The 21098-nt window shown below is 38.0% G+C and overlaps 2 protein-coding genes across 5 annotated transcripts in view; one reads left to right on the top strand and one right to left on the bottom strand.

The window, feature by feature from the left end:
* The window catches only part of Fbxl5 (F-box and leucine rich repeat protein 5), a 38127-nt gene extending 25902 nt beyond the window's left edge, over positions 1 to 12225 (top strand). For both annotated transcript variants that reach the window (XM_021162479.2, XM_021162478.2), the window contains 2 exons: positions 5753 to 5901; positions 11460 to 12225. In XM_021162479.2, the coding sequence (XP_021018138.1) occupies positions 5753 to 5901; positions 11460 to 11536 (226 nt within the window). In that variant the 3' untranslated portion in view covers positions 11537 to 12225. The remainder of the gene's footprint in view (positions 1 to 5752; positions 5902 to 11459) is intronic.
* Positions 12226 to 13121: 896 nt separating this feature from the next.
* Cc2d2a (coiled-coil and C2 domain containing 2A) overlaps positions 13122 to 21098 on the bottom strand; it is a 78254-nt gene continuing 70277 nt past the window's right edge. For 2 of the 3 annotated variants that reach the window (XM_029476992.1, XM_029476991.1), the window contains 6 exons: positions 20213 to 20326; positions 18698 to 18832; positions 17969 to 18091; positions 16569 to 16627; positions 14633 to 14810; positions 13186 to 13432 (listed from right to left, as the gene is read on the bottom strand). In XM_029476992.1, the coding sequence (XP_029332852.1) occupies positions 13244 to 13432; positions 14633 to 14810; positions 16569 to 16627; positions 17969 to 18091; positions 18698 to 18832; positions 20213 to 20326 (798 nt within the window). In that variant the 3' untranslated portion in view covers positions 13186 to 13243. Of the gene's footprint in view, positions 13433 to 14632; positions 14811 to 16568; positions 16628 to 17968; positions 18092 to 18697; positions 18833 to 20212; positions 20327 to 21098 lie in introns of all 3 variants that reach the window. The other variant, XM_029476990.1, reaches the window with a different exon arrangement.

The raw sequence follows: 21098 nt of genomic DNA, 5'->3' as shown, positions 1-21098 counted from the left end.
GTGTGAATGCCCTCATCTGGACAATGTTTAGTAACAGAATCGGGTTTTGTGTGTTGGTTTGTTACACATCTGTTTTCATAACTTTTTAGTTGTATCTGTGTTAAGTATGTGGCTTTGTTTTGTTTTGGGTTTTTTTGTTTTGTTTTTTGAACCTTTTCCCCCATGAACTAACCCAGGACTTTGGATATGTCAAGGTGCTCTTCAGTTGAGGTATACCCTTAAGTCTTTAAGGATTTCTACTTATATCATTTATAAACAGATCATTTAAATTATAACTTTCCTGTTTGGGTGCCTTTACTTTGTTTTGCTTATCCAGTTGTTCTGACTAAACATATAGTGTTTTAACGTAAATAGAAATAACAGTGCAATATTAGTAACCATAACTTTGTAATAAGTTTAAAAATTTGTCTTCCAGCTTCTGTTATTTGAGATTGGCTCTCTGGAGTCTCTTGATCTTAAATGTGAATCTTAGAGGTAGCTGCATCACTGAAAAGCCCTCGATGAGTCATAAACGCTGTACCCAGCTCTCTCTTTAACTAGCTCTAAAGAAGAGTTTTCTTACCCTCCACAGTTATTTCCTGCTTGTGTGATATTGGAAGTCTTCCTTATGAGTCTTGAGCTGAGTCTTATAAGTGTGGTGAACTTCCTGCATTCGTTTTGTGAGTTTACTAAGTCTTCTGAGCTTCTCCCTCTAGGAGAGAATGTCTGAATTTAGGAGGAATAGTATACAATACCCCTTATTCTAACTTTTTGATTCATCCTATACCCACATCCCTGATATTATCTGAGTTTTGGAGGCCCTGATGTTATCTGCGTTTGGAGGGGCTGATAAACAAATCTGGTCTTTATTTGTGTCTGAGCATTCATTATAACACCTTCTACAGTGGCCGCTGACATCTAATCCCAGTAGCTTGACAAATTCTGACTCTCTGAAAAAACTGCTTAAAGTTTTCATCCATGACTAAAATTGACAGCCACAGTAGTCTGTGAGCATAAACACAAATATTTAGTAGAATCCAGCATGTAGGAATATCACATTTATTTAAACAAAGCAGTAGTAGTGGCCTTCCTGGCTGCCAGAACATAAGAGAGGTAGCTCACTTCTGGTACTGTGACTTTTAAGAGTACTTTTTCCTCTGTGTGTAAGGTGCCTTCCTTCAAACTGTTTGTTTTTTTTGTGGGGGTTCACAGGTGGGGTGTGAGTAAGGGATTTATTTAGATCCAGAATCCCAGGTAGTCCAGGCTGACCTCAGATTTACTTATGTATTCAAAGCTGTCCTCCTTGAGCTCCTGATGCTGCTGTCTTGGCTTTCTCAAGTGCTGGGATTAAAGTCCTGGAGTGCTGCTGGATGCTGGATACTGGGTATCTCGCTACCTCCCATGAGTTTGGCAGGGCAAGCTTATGTTGCTTGCTCTGGCTCAGGATAGCATAAGGGGGAATAAAGCTGTGTACTTGCTTCCCAGACCTGTTCCTGGAGCCGGCTCATGCGCTCTGCCAGGCTCCAGGAGCCTCTTCATGGGCCATACTTGGCTGCTCAAAGGCACTAGGTTGAGTGAATAATCTTGTCCTTCAGTATACTTTTATCGGGGAGAAATGACAGTTTACTATACGGAAGGAAACTGCCCCTAGAACTGAATGATCTTTTCTGTTCACACCACCAAACACTAGGCATGCACCAAAACCTTCCAGAGACCCACCACCAGGACAACATCTGACTTTGTCTTTTTATTTTTTCTAATGTGACATATCTTTTAGAAGCAGCTGGAGAGATACTGTATTTCAGAGTTTAGTTCCCTGAGAGCAGCTTTAGAATCAAGTTCTGAGCTTATAATCTCAGAAACCTATTGTGACACTTGAGTCTTAGAAGAGGAAACTGAGGCAGACTTGGTTTCACATGAGCCAAAACCTTCGTGTCTGGGGTTGGAGAGATGGCTCAGCCATCACCAACATGATGGCTTACAGGAAATCCCTAAGTTCAGTTCCAGGGGATCTAATGCCCTCTTCTGGCCTCCATTGGTACCAGACATGCACATGATACATAGACATACACCCAGGCCAAACACTCATAGGTATATAAAGTAAAACCAAAACTAATGTCAGTGACTGTGGAGCACCCGTCAGCACCATGGGCCCAGGGTCCTAGGTCTTAGTTGGCACAGAAGACAGTGCACCATCTCAAACTGGGAATAGTATGCCTGCTTAGGATGACCAAGGTGCTTTCTCTGGAAGAAGGGTACTATTTTGGCTCAGGTAGGGGACGTAATCATGACTAAGGCACTGACTCCCTGGGACTCTGGATTCATGGGCCATCAGGTGACTTTGTCATCAGATGACTGATGACAAAGCCTTAGAGGTTGAAGGATGCCATGACTCCTTCCCTCTGGAGCAGGGCAGCAGATGTTCATGGTTTCAAAACTATGTAATGCAGTTGTTGTGTGGGTTGGAGATGGGTCCCAGTGTTGGCTCCCTCTGGCATGTCGCAGCTGCGTGATCACTAGGTAGCTGTCAGTTGTGTTTAATACCTGTGAGGAACTGTGAGTGTTCAAAGTGGTTGCAGGGGTGCTAGAGGTTCTTACTTTCCTTTTTACTTTGGATAAGAAGTTCATCCTGTTTGCTGGTTGGGGACTGGGCTTTGGAGATGAGATGTTTTCTTTCAGGTTCTAGTGTACTGGTCCTTCTTCTTGTGTTGGCTTCAATAAAATATAGTGTTTATTGGTTGTATTGGCTGCATTTGGGTTAGGGGCCATTTGTTAGGGGCATTTAGTTGGCTATCTTGCTGATATCTCTTCTAAAAGTTCTTAAAGTCATTGTTTACTAACTTTACCATTTTTATAATTTATTGATGTGTGTTTCTATTGTGTGTTTTTAATAATTTTTCTCTCAGATTCTCTTAATATTTAAAAATTTTTGGTTGGACACTAGACAGTTTGAATTATATATTGTTGAATTTGGGACTTTGTTTTATTTGTTAATCTTCCCTTTTGCCAGGAGGTGGTGATACATGCCTTAACTCCCAATGCTTGGGAGGCAGAGGCTGGCAGATCTTTGTAAGTTCAAGGCTAGCCTGATGGATAGAACAAGTTCCTGGCAGCCAAGGTTACACAGGAGAGCCTGTCTTGAAAAACAAAAACAAACAAAAAATTAACCCCTCCGAGTCACTGTTGCTTGCATCAGTTCTATAACTTGTACCTGTTTCAGTAGCTTTTTCTTCTTTTTGTATTCTTTATTGTTTAAATGTTTCTTTCTCTCATTAAGGGCAGAATTTGTTTATTATATATATTTTTTGTTATTTTGGCTTGAGTCTGGCTTCTTTGGGCATTTGTGACAAGACATATAGATGAGAGAGATCTTTTTAGAATATATTTTCTTGCTGTATGTTATCATACCTCAGTCTTTCATTGATTGGGTCATACTGCCTTTGGCTAAAGACAGTATTTTAACTTTTAATATCCCTTTACTTTTTCTTACTCTCACCATTGCCCTCAAAAGACATGTGTGTGTGTGTGTGCGTGCATGTACACACACACACACACACACACTCAGGCATACTTGCACATACATACATACACACATACGCGTTAGCTGTAAACAGCTGTTTTCTCCTTTTCTATGGTACTGTGCTTCTTATGTCTTTTTGTATTTTCTCTTTGTAACATAGTACTACTGGCTAAATCCTGTTCATCATTCTTTCATACATATGCCATTATGCTAGAATGAGAAACATTTTCTGATTTTTTCAAGATCCTTCTGTGTCTTCTCAGAAGAGTATTTGTCATACAGTCTTGTAATTGCTTGTTTGTATTTATAGTTGTTTGTTTTTCCACTAAGAGCTAATAAGTCAAGTGGCTGAACAAAATGACTGATATAGGTACATTTGTAACATTTTACATTTCAGACACCATTTGAGCTTTCAGATTCCCCTTTGAAAGGTACTTTTTATTGTGAACTGCTCAAAGTCTTAGACTTTATGAATTATTGAATTTTAAGTATGTTCTTCCTTTTAAAAATTTTTCTTGGAGCCGGGCGTGGTGGCGCACGCCTTTAATCCCAGCACTCAGGAGGCAGAGGCAGGCGGATTTCTGAGTTTGAGGCCAGCCTGGTCTAAAAAAATAATTTCTTGGACCCGTTAATTCTAGCACATAGGAGGCTTGGGCAAAAGAATTTTGAGTTCCAGACCATCCTTGGGTTTATGAGTTCAAGGTTAACTTGAACTGTAAACCCTGTCTAAAAATTTCCTCTTTTATGTCAACCACATAGATTCTGAACTACTACCATTGTTAACCTGAGGTCTTTAGAGATGGAAAAATGATGGGGAAAAATCTTTTAAAATTAGATTATAAGATAAAATAGATTTAAAACATGCCCTTTCCAATCTTTACCATTCAATATTCTCTTTGAGTATTGATAATTCCTGTAGTTCTGGCTAGGTGTGGCATATGCCCGTAATCCCAGCTCTTAGGAAGAGGTCAGTGGAGAATTGCTGTTTACTGCCAAACTGTTTGTACAGTGACTTCTAGGCTAGTCAGTACTGTCTGGCAAGAATGTTTCAAAAACAAAAAACCCAACAGAATTCATAGTTCGTTCTTATCTCCATATTAGTTTACTTCTTACATTGGTTCCCAATGTACTATAACTGCATTTAGAAACTAAATTTGTTATACTAGTTTCTTAATTTATCTCTTCTGAATCAAGTTATCTCATTTTTTGATATTTTAATACTCCTTTAATTATCATTGTATAGAAACTTGACCGTTTCAGTTTTATTCTTGATATATCCAGGAGAGGAATTCCTAGGTTGTTGGGGATACAGAATCCTAGTCCTCACAGAATGTTAATCACGCAGGAGTATCTCCTCAGTGGAGGAGATAGTAATCAGATACCTGCCTCCCACCCAGAAAGCTGAGAGTGGATTTTGTTAATGACCTGGTGGTCTTGCTGTTTGTGGAGGCAGACTTCCCCCCACCCTTTGCTCTAGAGGCAGACCTCACTCAAATTCCCCAGAATAATTACCCCAGACTTTCCCCCCTAGACTGTTACCTGTCCTTAGGGGAGATGGCACATGCACTTGCTATTGGTCAGAAACCACTTTAGATTTAGCTATAGAACCAAGCTTCTGGGTCACGGGAACTTTGTAATAGAGTTTCTGTGTAGTCAGACCTTAAGAGTTATTGTGTGTCTGGATTTGGACTGATGTTACCTGGAAACCTTTTCCCAAATTGAACTGTGCTTTAAATATGCCAACAATGAGATGCCTGGCATTAGAGCGCCTGAAGTCTGATCCAGGTGATGAAGTTGATCTGTAGTGAGGGGGCTTTCATTCTTAATCTCTGTGTGGCTCAGTTCTTCCCTGTCAGGAACTACAGGCATTACCTCTCACTAGGTTATGGGGGAGACTGGTAATTAGGTTTCAGATTTCAGTCTTTTTTTTTTATTATTTTTATTTTCTTAGCTTGATGGGAGAATGAACAGTACAACTGTAGGTCTCAGTGTTTCTTTGTGTGAGAATTAAGTTGCTGTAATGTTTTTATACAGAAAAGTGTCATATGCTTTATTGGAGTCTTCAGGAAAAATTAGAATATTTTTTTGAAGTCAGATATATTTCTGTCTAAGGATGAGTCAGTTATTGGTGTTTTATAAAGATTCTTAATTTATTGCCAATTTTCGAGGTCTGTAAAATACTAGTGGACCATTAGCAGTATTGAAAGTTGCCAAGGTTCCTGTTTCCTGACTGTTGCAGTGTTTGTGTTGCAGGGCTCTGACTCTGGGAGGAGGGCTGCCTTACCTGGAGCACCTAAATCTCTCTGGCTGTCTGACTGTAACTGGTGCAGGGCTGCAGGATCTGGTCTCAGCGTGTCCCTCCCTAAATGACGAATACTTTTACTACTGTGACAACATTAACGGTAATGCCTTTTTACAGTGACATACTTTGAAGAATTTAAGATTTTTGAAGTTCTAATAATTTTTTATAGTTTTTATTTGCTTTCTGGATTCCTAATTGTACAAATTATCTCACTTTATGGTTTAATCCTTTAAATTTAATAAAATTAAAATGATTTGGTTCTTTAATAAAAGCAAAATACAACACATTTTTACTTTGTGGAGGTAAGTTTCTTACCATTGTACCAGATTTTTAGGCATGTAAGAGTTTAAATCACTTAAAATGACAAGTTGTTATAGAAACACGGAGATTATTCTAGGATGTTGGGAATTCCATCGTAGTATTCTAGCGTTTACCCATTAACAACTTGATTTTCTAGATACAGTGATTTCTTTGACAGGCTCATTTTTCCCCCCTCTCAGCACTGCTTTATTTAGTGTGGTGGGTAACAGAGGAAGACTTTGGTAATGTGAACTCGTCCTCAAGACTGAGGAGTGGAGACTGTAGTATTGAGAAGAGATTGGAGAAGATGCCACAGGCATGACACATTTCTAGACTGTTTGAGAAGTTGATGCCTGAACCAACCGAAAGGTCAGGAAGCAGGGCTGGGGGCGATGCAGGTTGGAAGAGTGCTTGCCCAGCATGCATGAAGCCCAGCACCACAGAAAACGAGAGAGTAGCTCGGTGCCTGTCATTTGTTTCAGCACTCTGGAGGTACTGTCAGTAGTCCAAAGACAGCCTTTATTTCAAGTTCATCCTGGGCTATTTGAGACCCCCATCTTAACCCCTACAGACACACAGATAGACAGATACGCACACACACACACACACACACACACACACACACACACACAGCACTAGGAAAACAACCTCCTCCCCCCTCCCCCCCTTTAAAAAGTCTATTCTGCTCTTCATGGAGCCTGTTGGAACATGCATTTTCATGTTGCTCTTTGGGGCATTTGATCTCATTTAGTAGAAGTCGAATTTTTCAGAAGCAAAATAAAGCTGCTTCTCATTATTAATAAACAGAAAAAAATCCTGTATTATAACTGGAAACAAATATAAATAGCTCCATTCTCTTATTCACCTATCTTTTATTTATACTGTACACTTTTGGTTTTGAGAGCCCAATTCATTGTCAACTGAGAGGGAAGACCGGAGTTGATCCCTGGGAGAACAATTGACAGGATTCAGGAAAACTAGAGAGAAGAATATTTTAGAATGCAGAGACGTTAGCAAGTTTTCTGTTGCTTGGAAATTAGATTTCTCTTAAAATAAATGAGAAGACAGGGGATCTCAGCTCTTATTCTGTAAGAGTTGACACGTTCCTAACAAAAGCAGCTTGGTAGAGCCTATATTTGCTTTCTCTTGATGACAGTGTAACCAAGCAGTGGAAAAATTAAGCTTTTTTTCTTTTTTCTTTTTTAAATCTAGCTGAACATAAAAACAAAATATGTTCATGAATGGACGTTTTTGCTTATTGTTAAAAATAAAGCCACAGGGGGCTGGACGGGTGACTCAGTGGTTAAGTGGATGACGCCATATTGCTGTTACAAAGGACCAGAGTTTGGTTTTCAGTAGATACATGTGGCAGGCACAGCTCTGTAACTCTGGCTCCAGGGGCTCCAGCGCCCTGTTGTGGCCTCTGTGGCCATTGCACTCATGTGTGTATCTGCACGTACATGTCTGTCAGTCTGAAAGAAAGAGTAAATACAGCTCTTAAACACAATGCTTCCTGAGGCTTAGCTTACAGGCGTCATTGTAAGACTAATTAATATGCAATTTTAATAAAGATATTTTATTTTATGTTACATTTAAGTTGCCTGTATAATTTTAGTATAGTTTGTGTTTGGGAACAATTTCATAATGTACTTTGTTTTGTGTAATGGATATAGATGTTTTGGTGGGAAGTATTAAGTTTTAGTTCAGTTTTATTATTTGCCTACTTACTTTGTACTTAAGTGTTTTTAAACTTATTGGAAAATATTTAGATGAAAAAGTTAAAGGGCTTAAAATCTTTTGTACTTTCTCAATATTATTTTTATCTTAATCTGTTTTGAATATATAATTTTAGCACTCCAAAGGAGTTATTTACTCCTGTTGAATGTAATTTTTTTTTTTATTTTTAATTTTCAGTAGAAACTTGGGAGATCTGAAAGGTTTGAAAGCTATTTACAGTACTTCAAAAAATACAATTTTAAAATGTCCTTTCTTAACCTGATAGACCATGATTTGGAAGAAATAGAATGCTTTAAAGTTTTCATAAAATGCATTTTCTAGGAGTCTAGGTAGTTGCTTTTAAAGCAGTATTTAGAGTCAGTGTGTTTTGTAAAAGAATATACAATTTAGATGGTACTGGAATTGTACCCACTGGTGACACCACTGACATAGTTTCTTAAAAAATACTCAGCTTGCACAGAAATGCTTGGTGAGGGTTTAGAAGCCCTCATTTTTATTTCTGAAAGTAGTCTTAATCTAGTACATGGTTAATTCAGAGTAATGAGGATGCATACAGATTGGAAAGTAACATTTAATTTAAAGTATATTTTGTTAAAAGAAAATGTACATAATTACCACATTGTTAGTAAAAGAACTTAATTGCTGATAAACATTACTTGTACACTAGATAGTAAACAAAAAGAGAGTACAGTCTGCTTCCTGAGTACTGGCAGAGACACTGCGAAAGATGTTAGCCATCAGCTGTTCCAGAACTCTGTTGAGCAAGATGCTGTACTAAGCTCCGATGCCAAACATACATTCTGATTCTTCTGAACGAGTCTCCATGATTTTTAAATTGTCCCTTGGTTTGGATGTGTGAGGTGTCTTAGCTGTAATATTTACACAAATCTCTGTCACTAATGTAGTTGTCTGGCATAGTTTAGAGCTCTGAAGGACATTTGAACAATGTAGTGAGTAACTTTGTTGTGCTGCTTTGCATTTCAGTTTGTGCATAATTTAGCAGTTAAGGTAGATTAGCTCATAGTTCTGAAGGTGACAGTCTCAGATGATTTGCTCTCTTATGTTTCTAATTTAAGTTAAAAAAGGAATTAAAGGTAAGTGAAGGTAAGTGCAGACATACTCATAGCATGAGCAGTATATACTTAAAACCAAGAAAAACATGCCATTTTATAAATACAATTAACTTCCTTGTAGCTTTTTTCATCTAAATATAAAAAAGGATTCTTTGTTTTAACACATGCCATTTTACTCTTTAATTTTCTATATTCTTACTATAATTTAGCCTGATACAGAATAATTGTTTGACTCCCTTTTTTCAACAGTGAGGCAGAAATTTGCTAGGAAGAAGTCAGATATGCACAGGGCAGTGTGCTTTGACTTGTGTCATGTGGGAGAATAGCATCCTTGACCAGATGTGTAGTGAGCCCTTTACTCTTTCCCTTAAAAACCAGGTGTGCACTTCTCTTTGATGCGTCTGGCTTTGGCTGTTTTCCTAAGCCACCGTGGAATTCAGTATAATATTCCTTCTTTACCTTTCTGTCATTAAGAATAAAGGGCATGTGTGTAGGCAGGGTATATGGAGTTGTGTAGTCCAGCTACTTGGGAAGCTAAGATACAAAGATGAACCTACACCTTTGCAGCCAGCATGGAAGACAGAAGATCTTGTCCCTTAAAACAGAGACAAACAAAAATGTGTGTGTGTTGTATAAATACAGACATGTTTGGCTTTTTATTTGGAAAATTAAATTTTTCATGTTTTTAGTAGTTGCTGAGAATAGAATTATGTACTGATAAATGATAGTGAGGTACATCTAGCATTAATTAGATTAAGGTTCAAGGGCTGGGTAGAGATGATGTGAGGCAGTACTTGGGTATTACAGAAAGGTATCAGGTATTTGATGTTGAAGCAGTAATATGTGATGGGTGGAGCCAAGCTTAGCAGAGGATGGGTGAGGATTGGTGTGTAGGGAAGCTGGAAATATGTACAAGGTAAACTTGGCTAAAGACTGACAGTGGGAGAAGAATGTTAAAGTTTAGGATTCTTTACCAAGGTATTTCTAACAACTACAAAGATATACTAAATCTTTTTAATTTTAGCTTTATGTCCTATTTTATCCAGAAAATGCTGCTTTATATGGCATTATAAATTTTAAATATTTGGCATATAACAATTTAAAATGGAAGATTTTGATTTTTTTATTAAATAAAAGTTGGCCTGTAGTACTCCAGTTGTATTGGGTACTTTTAAAACCTACAAACATGTATCATCTGTGTCAACAACCTGAAATCTGAGTTCAGTCTTTTATTTCATGTATTGTATGTCACGCCCATATCCCTTATTTGAAGCTAATCCCAGACATGTCAGTCTTCACAATCAATTGCAATTCTACACATAAAAAAAAATCCAGTGTTTTTTCTTAAAGATAATTTGTCATTTACATAGTGAAATATATGAACATTATATTTCAGTGACTTTATCCTAAGAAATTATTATTACTTTTTTTTGTTTTGTTTTGCATATGTGCTCTCTTGGGATAAAAGGAAATGTTGTACTTCTGGTGATACATGTAGTCTAAATTTTAGTTGCAAGTATCCTAATTACTGCCTCTGGGTGTTAGCATAGTCACCTTCTTCTGCACATAGTGCAGCTCCTATAAAGCAGTAGGATGCAAATGAATTCTCAGTTAAGCTGGGAAGCACTGAAGGGCAGTGAGAGGTTAAGTCCATTAGATACGTTCTGTAGTGATGCCTGCTCCATGTCTTCTCATTTTGTTTTGTTCTTGTGTGTCACACTTGCAAGCTCTGGTTTCCTGGTGGAAGTGTAAAGAGCTGCTCCTTATTAGTTCAGTGCACCAGCTACATTGAGTCTTCGAAACACTAGAAACAGCCCTGTAGGCCTGTGTCTCCTTAGGAAAGTCATCCTACTCAGAACATTCTCCAACTTTGTGACATTTTTGTTACTTTTCTAATTTGTAGTTATGTTCCTGAATAAACCTAGACCTTTTATCTAGTATCTGGGTAGTATAGTACAGCTGTAAAATTCCAATTATTCCATTAGTGGTTTATTATTGTAAGCGAATCACAGTTTTATGTTTTAGATGTTTAAACATTGTTTTGCATTCAGTTTTGGGACAAATTTTCATCTAAAGCTATCTTTTGTTTTTATTCAGAGGTCTACAAATGATCAGAGTATGGAACATTCATTGAGGATGTGTCTGTATAGTACATTGTTTTAAACTTTGCATAGGACATTTATTCTAATTGTTCACTGCTGTATTCTTTAGCTGACACAGCTCAGATAGGTTTTATTTTTTGTCTTCATCATGTTTCTAGGAAGAATACTCAAAAGAAGTCTTGTTTCTGTGGATTGTCTCCTTTTTTCTTTGGGTTCTAAGATTCTTGGGAAATTTTGTTGTGTTTCCTGTTCCATGGAGGATATTTTCGATGGAATCAGACAGCCATTGGCAATTTGTGTCTGAATTTTTAATGCATGTGCTGTAAGATTTTACTTGTGTGATGTCAATGAAGTGCAAGTAAAAAACAGATTAGAGTCATAGGCAGAACTGTTTGTGTATGATCTCCAAGAAGTTCCTCCCTCACGTGTTGTTTACTTTCATACAGGTCCTCATGCTGACACCGCCAGTGGATGCCAGAATTTGCAGTGTGGTTTTCGAGCCTGCTGCCGCTCTGGCGAATGACCCCTGACTTCTGACCTTTGTCTACTTCATTTAGCTGAGCAGGCTTCCTTTCATGCACTTTACTTATAGCACATTTCTTGTGTTAACAACCCATTTTGGGTGTGTCTTGTTTGGCCCCATTTCTTACAGTCTAAGAAATTTAATTTAGCAGTGAACTGTACAAGGTTGTTTACCCTTGCAAAATATATTTTTGTTTTAGAAAAGGTTTAGGATTTTTTTGTTAGGGTGAGAACAGTCTTTCTGGTTTCTTTTAAATGAAATGCTTTAAAAAATATCACTAATGCCATGCTATTTAAAGTATTTTTAGATTATTTGCATTTTAGTCAACGGGGGTTATTGGTTCTCTGATGTGTAAACACTGTACCAGGTTTTGNAGATCCTTTCAAATCCACATTTTTGAAGTTTTATTTTCAAAGACTGGACATTTTAGAAATGAATCTCTTTTCCCCTAATGTTTTCTTTATTTGAACAATTCTCAGGGGCCAATTCAAACACACTTAGAAGCGAGATTCTTTAAGATTATAGGATAAATTGGCCTCTTGGTGCAGCAGTCTGTTGTTGTTTGCTGTACACACCTGCTTCCACTGCTGTCCCTAAACTGTTGAATTCGAGAAGGATTTTTAAAAATTCCACAATTGTTTGAAGAAATGTATAAATAAAATCTACTTTGAGAACTTTACCAAGCAATATCTTTTGTGTTGTGATTTTATTTAAATCTCAATCTAAGTTTACCAAATGTTTTTTTGTGTTTTGGGTATCCATGAAATTATGATCCTGACACATTTAATAGTTTTAGATACTAAATATTACTGAGTTAAATTTTCTTTTAAAGTTAATTATAATACTTATCATGCGGAGAAAATAGTGCCCCCCCCTTCCTTCAAAGCTGTGGGAGGAGGAAGTAATCCTGGTTAGCTTGTTTGTGGCTTTAAGTGCTTTCTGCCTTTCAGGCTAGTGGGGGCTGTTCAGGGTCTGAGGGTAAAGCAGGAATCATCTAATGGGAAAATGGAGGACTTCTGGAACATTTTGTACTTCACCTGACAGGAATTAAACACTCTAGTGTATCTACTGGCATTCTCTTTGAAGTAGTACCGTGCTGTCAGGTATTTTCAGTTTGAGGAGTGAATTACTGTTATCATTTGAAAACAAAATTGAACCCGAAAATTTTGGCATAGGCCTGAGCATATGTAAAAGCAGGCTTGAGGTTCAAGGGGCAAGCGTGTTAGGTACAACATGGATTTTCTGTCATAGCCATGCCTCAGTTGTTTTGCTTTTTAAATCCTCTTTGACATATAAATATAGTCTTTGTTCACCCTAGCACTATATTATTTTCAAGGCTGTGCCAGTGTGTAAGTGCTTGCTTGCCTTGTTTTTTTGTAATTTTATGAGATAACCCAACGTTTGCTGAATTCAATGCTGCAGAGTTGTTGTTTGTTCCTCTAGACAGCTTGCAAAGAGTTAGTGTACTAGGTCTTGGAGTTGTCATTCTGCTGGACAGAAGGAAGTGAAGGGTATGCTCCAGACAAGCAAGCGCCAAAGACTCATAGATAGTCAGGTAGTGTCACGAGGAGACAGACTAAAACAGTTTTATACAGATGATAATTTTATTCCATAACTTCAAAATATATTTTCTTTTGATTCCATTATGATTTAACATGTACATACCAATACTCTTTAGGTGATATAAAAAGCACATTGAAAAATTAATTACCTGTTCCGTACAAGAGAAGCAACATAGATCCAAACAGACAAAACGTTTTTGGGGTAAGGGTGGATATATACAGCTAAAGCAAACTCAACATTAGGAAGGTCAATGTTATGTACTCCGGTGCTATACACAGCTTCAACCAAAGGCTTCACTTCAGAATAAGGCATGTGAAGAGGAAATCCAGAGAACTGAGGAGAAAGAACATATTTGTACTCATGAAAAGTTTGAAGAAAAATAATTGTTTCTTATATAAATAACATAATTCTTAATATTAAGCCTTTAGGATCATGAGGTTGTTTCTGTTAACAAAAAAATGAAGATTCAGTATTTTTGTTTTAGCTACAAGCATATTAATAGTGTGACCAGTCATTTATTGTTCTCTCTCTCTTAGCTCTTAGTATACACATGACCCATGTACTTCCAAAGACCAGGTAAAGCTAACCAGTGCTTTGTACCCCAGACACAAAAATTAGTTTACAGGTCTGGACATGTAGTCATAGTGAGTCTCTGGATACTTGCTACAGACAGTGACACAGTTGCAGTGACTTGCTTTGGGCAGTGTGGCCAAATATGTTCTTGGACTTGTTCTAGCATTTGTTTTTATGAGTGAAGCATGCCTGATGATGTCACCACATGGAGGTCAAAGTGGGAAGACCCGCAGAGAACTGGAACACTGCTCAAGATTACTATGACAACTGAACACATTTTGATGATTAGTTAACTGCATTTTATTCAGTGACTCATCCATTTTGGCTTTCATATTGTTTACTATACTGCGCTAGTTATGAAATTCCCTTTCTTTTATTACCTAGTTGTACATCACCTATAGGATGAACCGACGGATAGTAGACAGCACACATGGTTTATTAGAACTTTTCATGAAAAATCCATCATTATAAAATCATACCCTTAGCCTGGTGGTGGTGGTGGCCCATGCCTTTCATGCCAGCACTCAGGAGATATAGGCAGGAGGATCTCTGTTAGTTCAAGGATAGTCTTGTCTACAGAGTTCCAGGACAGGCAAAGCTACACAAGAGAAACCCTGTCTTGAAAAACAAATTAAAAAACAAAACAACAAAAAAATCATACCCTCAAAGCTTAACCAAAAGTGTTTATTTTTACTTTTATGTAAGTTGAGTTTAATACTTTAGCTATGTGTTTTTTATTTATTAGGATAGGATACATTTCATAGACAGTGTTGCTTTTCATAGGGTTTTATTGAGTGTTAAAATGCTTTGTCACATTTCTTTTTTGGTGTATGGTACCTCACCTCACATACGTGCTTCCTGAGTTTGTACAGGTGGTTTGATTCCCCCAAGTTATGACTGAGTAACTTGCAGTTTGAAGATGAGAAGAAGCACTGGTCATTTTGTCACACGCATGCTTACCCTGTAGTCCCCCAGCTGCTTCAACAGCTCTGCCCTGTGGTCGTCTTCTATATCTTCTCCTTGACTTCTTTCCAGTAGAGGCAAGAAGTGGCGCAGGGTGGAGGTACAGTACCTGTTCCAGCGGGTCAGGTGGCGTGGCCTCCAGTCCATGATTTTTTCTTTTAGTATTTTTTCAATCCTATTCATAGAAAAGTTTTATTTATTTATTTTTCTGTTATTTAATATTTCCCAGGTTGAAAATGTAAACTTTGTATGTAGTATTGGGTTCCAATGAACGCTTGAATGCATCTTTTTGCTGGTGGTGTTCTTCTAGGCAGGTTAGCAGCTACTTATGGGTGATCCTCGTTCTTGAAATTATATGCATTACAACAAGAAATCAACATAGGATAAACAGGAATACAGTGCTTATGATGACACAGGGCTAGCTAAATTGAATACATTCTGTAAGACATTTTTCTAAAACATTTTATCTTTCTATTCATTGGTAATGTAATAAGCAGGTAAATTAGACCCAGGCATAAGGTTTTCATTATGTTGGGAATCTTAACTATCTATAAAGCTTTTAATGTCTTATACCAATTTTTGTAACCTAGTTACTTATAATAGTTGTTTTTTAAAATTGCCTTTAAAATGCCAATTTTCATTGCATTGAGTTTATAGGATATGAAATATAAACAAAGAATAAGGGAAATCTACCATTTGCTAAGCCATTATTAGCCATAGTGCTAATTGTCTTTTATACATTTTGAATGTTAACCAACAATAATGCTTTGTTGTAGGGGTTATTACAGTTTTACAGATGAGACAGTTTGCACTAGGATAAGTGACTTGAGCAAGGCAAGGACAGAGGCATTCAGGTTAAACACTTGCTGATCACTAAAGCCAGCTTAAGCTCAGGCTGAGAGATCCTCCCAGCTTCCCATTGCTCAGAAGCCATAGCTCCACTTCCTTAGCACGGAATATGTAATCTTTGGGTTTATGATGGACTGAATAAGAGATGATGGATGGACAGTCAAACAACCCCTTTAAAAATGAAGGAATCAATGAGTCCATCAATAGCATTCTCAAGCCATTAGATGAGACTCAGGATTGTAGTAGATTGGCTCCTCTAGAGCAGCAGTTCTCAACCTTTGGGTTGTGACCCCTTTGAGCTTGGATAACACTTTGACAGGTCACCTAAGACCACCGGAAGACAGCAAAATTACTGTTAGGAAATAGCAATGAAAATAATTTTATGGTTGTGAAACTATTAAAGGGTTGCCGCAGTAGGAAGGCTGAGAACCACAACTCTAGATGGAGATCCCACACAAAGGCTTTATGGAGAAATTGGGAATAAACTGGTGTTCCTAGCAATAGTGTCTCAAATATGTCTTTATTCTTGTGTAATTTGACAAACTGTTCTTTACACACTGTGATTCAATGGGAATGAAGCACAGATTTTGAAACTGGAATGGTCTGTCTGGTGTCGGGAGCCCACTTTAACACATAACAAGCATGTGGGCCATTCTGAACTTCAATTCCCATATCTGTGAAACACAGTTCAGTTGTACAGCGTTAGTGGACCTGCAAAGCCTTGCAGGCTTTAGCCAGCCTTCTATGGGCTCGCTTCACAAACTGATGAAGTCCTGCACACCACTAATTGGACAGAAGAGGCATATTTAAGCCAAAGATTGTTATGTGTGCAACAAGATTCATAATTACAGCATGTTATGCTTCAACCTGAGTTAGTCTTTGGAGAACTTCATGTCACTAATGTTCACCCCTGTGTGTCACGCAATATGTGACACTTCCTTCATTTGAGCCATGGGATTTAGACTTCCTGTCTGCAGACATAAAGTCTTAACTCCCTTCATCATTTTATAATAATCCAAGCTGAGAAGTTTGTTAGTGTTCTTGTAGTGATGAGTCACCTGTGGACTTATGGGTATTTTGTTACCTGTCTTGTAGTTCAGCAGCTACTGCTTTGTCTGTGTGTTGATAAATTAGCTCTTCAGGCTATAAAAGAGAAAGTTTAGTAAGCACCTACTTTTAATTTGAATAGGCATTTCTTCCATTGTTAAATTTATTTTGAATTCCACAGAGGTCAGAGAAAGCCCTCAGTGTTGTAGTTATAGATGGTTGTAAGCTGCCTTGTGTGTGCTGGCGCTGAACCTAAGTCCTCTGCTAGAGGAGCAAATACTATTAACCTACGAGTTATTATTTCTGCTTCCCCCCTTAAATACCGAAATTTGAGGCTGAATAGGAAAATACAGTGGAAGATGCCAAGGAATGTAGAAGCAAGGGCAAAGGAAGTGGCATAAATTACAGTGCTCTGTAATTCCTTCTCAGTTGCATTTCCCTTAACTCTTGCCCACACAAGGAGCCGTGAACTGAAGTTCTGTTCAGATCAGCTCTGATTCAGCTAAGGTTGTGGACTCACTGTTGCTAAGCCCATCCCAAGCAATGGGCATCAGTACATGGCCATAAACAAACCCTGCGTTATCTACACTGTAGTTAGTGAAGATAACAGGACCTAAATGCACTGTTTCAGAGTTTTACTGCAGAACTGTAGTCCTAGGAAGCCCATATATTGTGCATGTTCTCTAAATTTGAGACTTATTTTTATGTACACACAACTTTCTTTTTCTCCCTTTACATTGTAGTAGGGCTAATAGCTTACTTTTACTGTTTTAAGATTCATTAAAGCAATTATTTGATTACTGCAAAGTATTACACCATGTAGTATATATAATTTGGCCCCTATTGTTGTAATTCTTGAGGTATTTCAGACTGAATTCCTGTGAAAACTCATATATTTACTACCTTGTCACAGGTGAACATTTCTCGTGGGCAGGGTAAAACTGGTTTGGAAGGTTTGTGCCTTGGTAAAAGGGTATTTTATATTACAAACTTAGTTTTTGTCTGTGTGTGTCCAAACATGTTTAATAAATAATATCCATGCTTACAAATTGGAATTTATTTGTCAGACTCTGAAGTTAATCTTATGAGTAGGTTGCACCTGTAGTTTGATTTCATCCTTTGCAGTTAAGAAATTAATTTAGTGATTTAACATTATAAAAGTTTAGCTGTATTTTATGATTCTGTTTAAGTCATATACTTCCTATATTAAAGCTTTCAAATATGTCTAAAATGTATATACCAGTTTTTCATATTTCTGAATGTATGATTCTTTATGTACATTTGTCTCATTAGAAAACTGATGTTTTAAATCTTATGTGTAAATTTAGTAAGCTAAATAACCTGGAGTAGAATTGAGGACTAACAAATCCGTAGTTACTTTGTGTAAAGATTTCATATCTCTCTGAAAACATTTGTGTATTTATAGAAGAATTATACCTGAACACTGGATAGGCCAGGATATGGAAGGCTTCGTGAAAAAAAAGATTTCCATAGTTTGGGCTTTGTGACATCAAAATTTATCCTTAGTGGCGAATCATGGTGTTGAATATTAAACCAAATCTAGAAAAAGTACATTACGATATATATTAGCAGATTTATACACAGATGTCTGTCTGTGTATGATATAGGGTGAGGCAGAGAATTGGGCAAAGATTCACACAGGCTACAGTTTCCCATTAAATTTTAAGCCTCTATGAATTTTATTATCAGTTGCATATAATCAGTTATTCTTGTTTTTTTTTTCACATATATGTACGCACTCGCGAATGCATACACACACACACACACACACACACACACACACCTTTTAAAAAAGTGAAACCCAATCTTCTCTGTTGACAAATTTGCTTTGATAGAAGGAACTTAGCATTGTAAGCTCTGTTGTGGACAAGACAGAGCCAGTATAGAAATTAGATCCTGAGTCTAAATACTTTGGTCTTTTAAAAATTTCTGTATTCTTCTGAAGGCCAAGTAACTAATTAAATCAAGTTTAATTTAGGACTAGTTAAAGTGGATACCTCTACCAAGTCTGCCAACGTATTTATATTTATATAAATGTTAATTTAAATACTCACATTTATACAGTCTTTACACCTATGTAAAATACGCAAATAAATCGGTCAACTTAAAAAACACCCATACTTAAGAGAAAATGGTAATACTCACATTATCAGGACCAATTAAACAGCCCACACTTTTCAAAGGGCAAAATGCATCAAATTGTCCATAACAATGTCCACTGCAGGGATTCCATATTAAATAATAATTTTTCTCCCAAGTTAGCACATAGGCAGTTGGACCCTGAAAATAAATAGCTATTAAAATACTTTCCAATTAATTATAAGTTCATAGTAGTTTGTAGAATTATTTTTAAAAATGATGTTTTACCTGTGTGCATGTGTGTGTGTGTGTGTGTGTATACATGTGTGGTGCATGTGTATCTGCCTGAGGAGTTACAGAGGGGTAACAGGTCCCCTGGAGCATAGTCTATTGGCTGTGAGTTCTACAACATGGGTGCTGAGAACTGAACTGTGTCCTCTGTGAGAGCAGTAAGTATTCTTATCTGTGGATCCACCTCTCCAGCCCCCAGAACAACTCCATTTAGAATCCTCTGCTTTCTAAATTTGATGGCTAATGGATTAAAAACAGAAATAAGTTTAAAAGATCTTGGATTTGATACTAGTACACGGCAGTTATCAAAGCGAGTGCTGCACTACCCAGTCAGTGTAAGTGACGGCTTGCTGAGGAACTCTTGGTAGTGGGTCTCTTTCCAGGGCCAGCAAAGTTGCCATCTGAGTATTCAGAAGGCTGCTTATGCCAAAATACTTTCCCAGTCCCTAATTAGGTCCTTTGGTACACACAGGTACATAGACACATAGATTTGGGACCAAACTGTTGAGATGAAGGGTGTTCACTTCCTCCTTGGAATAACCACATGCCAGTGAGCATTCATTTATGGCTGATGCATGATTTCACCTGGTGTTCACACAGAACCTTGGAGTCGTGACATAACTTGCTGAGAGTCACAGAAGCTAGAACACAAGCCCATGCCTTCCTTCCTTGCCTTGTCCTTGTACTGGGTGGTAACCCTAGGGCCACGAACCCCAAGGATTCCCAAGCATCATGGCCTCTTCTCTTTTAGAAGAACTGCTGCATCCATGTGAATGTTTAACCTTGGACCCAGAATCACTCATTGTGCCCCAATGGTTAGTATTTGTGGTGGGTAGAGACTACGCCGAGAGTCATCAAGTCTTTACATTAATAACATGTTGACAAAACAGCAGAGCAGAATTGCCAACATTGCTTCTAATGTGTTTAACTGCTGTGTTCCCTACTTCCTCCCAAATTAGCAGCAGGGAAAGAAATAGGTAAATGGAGAGAGTTCCCTACACCCCATAGCGTAATATTACCAGGGGACTGAGACTGGGAAACATGGATGAAGTACAGTGCATATTAAAAGGACCACTAAATAGGGACTGTCAGTGGTACAATGTCCAGGTTTGCCAAAATAGTATAGGGCCTTGAGTATGCTGTTAACGGATGCCACCTCTCCATGTAGTATCCATTGTGGTTCTGCCTGCCTGTTGTGTCTCTGCCACTTCCATAGCAGTTCAGATGTCATGAAAAGCATCTAGGTAACAGATAACCCACTCTTGTTACTATCACCCTAAGTGGCCGTACCTCAGGAATCGCACTGCCCATCACCAGCCATGCCTTCTTACCCAGGAACAGAAAGTAATTGCATAACAGTACTGCATGCTCTTCTTCGTCCCCCGCCAGGAGGTCAAGGAATTGCTGTAAGGGAGGAAGAAAAACAAAAAACTGTTATAGCGACTATTTCATTCTGGATTGATAATGCAGGATTTTATTTGCTTTGTGATTCAGAGTGGTCCAACACTTGCTCTGTAGCCCAGGCTGGCCATGAACTGGCAATCATCTCACCTCACTCCCCTTCCCCCAAGTACTAGGATTAAAGGCATGCAGGTCCCATCACATTAGGATCTCAAGCAAAATGTAATGTGTGAGTTGAGATTAGTGCCTCAAAGTATCAGACATTTTTCAAACTTTTCTTAATTTTGTTTCTATGCCGACTCTTTAGAGGATATCATGCTTTCTTTAACATTGATGCTGCTGATGTACAGATCTAGAATCAGTGATTGGAGTGCATCGAAACAGAAGCTTTCCATGTTCTCACTTTGATGTGTATCTGAGGGCTAAACATTTTGAAGTGCATTACATTGATGGATTTATCCCAGAGCAGTGTTTGAGGGTCGTGCTCTCTTTAGCCTTGCAGATGAGGAGGTGGAGGCAAAGATGAGGCAGTATCACCTCTGAGGTGGGAACCTAGTCCAGCTCTGCTCTTCCGCTATTCTCGTCTTTATTTTCTTTTTCTTTTTTTTTAATTTTTAATATTTTTATTACATATTTTCCTCAGTTACATTTCCAATGCTATCCCAAAAGTCCCCCATAGCGCGCCCCACTTCCCTACCCACCCATTCCCATTCTTTTGGCCCTGGCATTCCCCTATATTGGGGCATATAAAGTTTGCAAGTCCAATGGGCCTCTC

The sequence above is a fragment of the Mus caroli genome, chromosome 5 (genome assembly GCF_900094665.2).
Source record: "Mus caroli chromosome 5, CAROLI_EIJ_v1.1, whole genome shotgun sequence".
In the NCBI taxonomy this organism is placed as follows: domain Eukaryota; kingdom Metazoa; phylum Chordata; class Mammalia; order Rodentia; family Muridae; genus Mus; species Mus caroli.
Note: the sequence above shows the minus strand (reverse complement) of the source record. Positions and strands in the feature narration are given on the sequence as shown.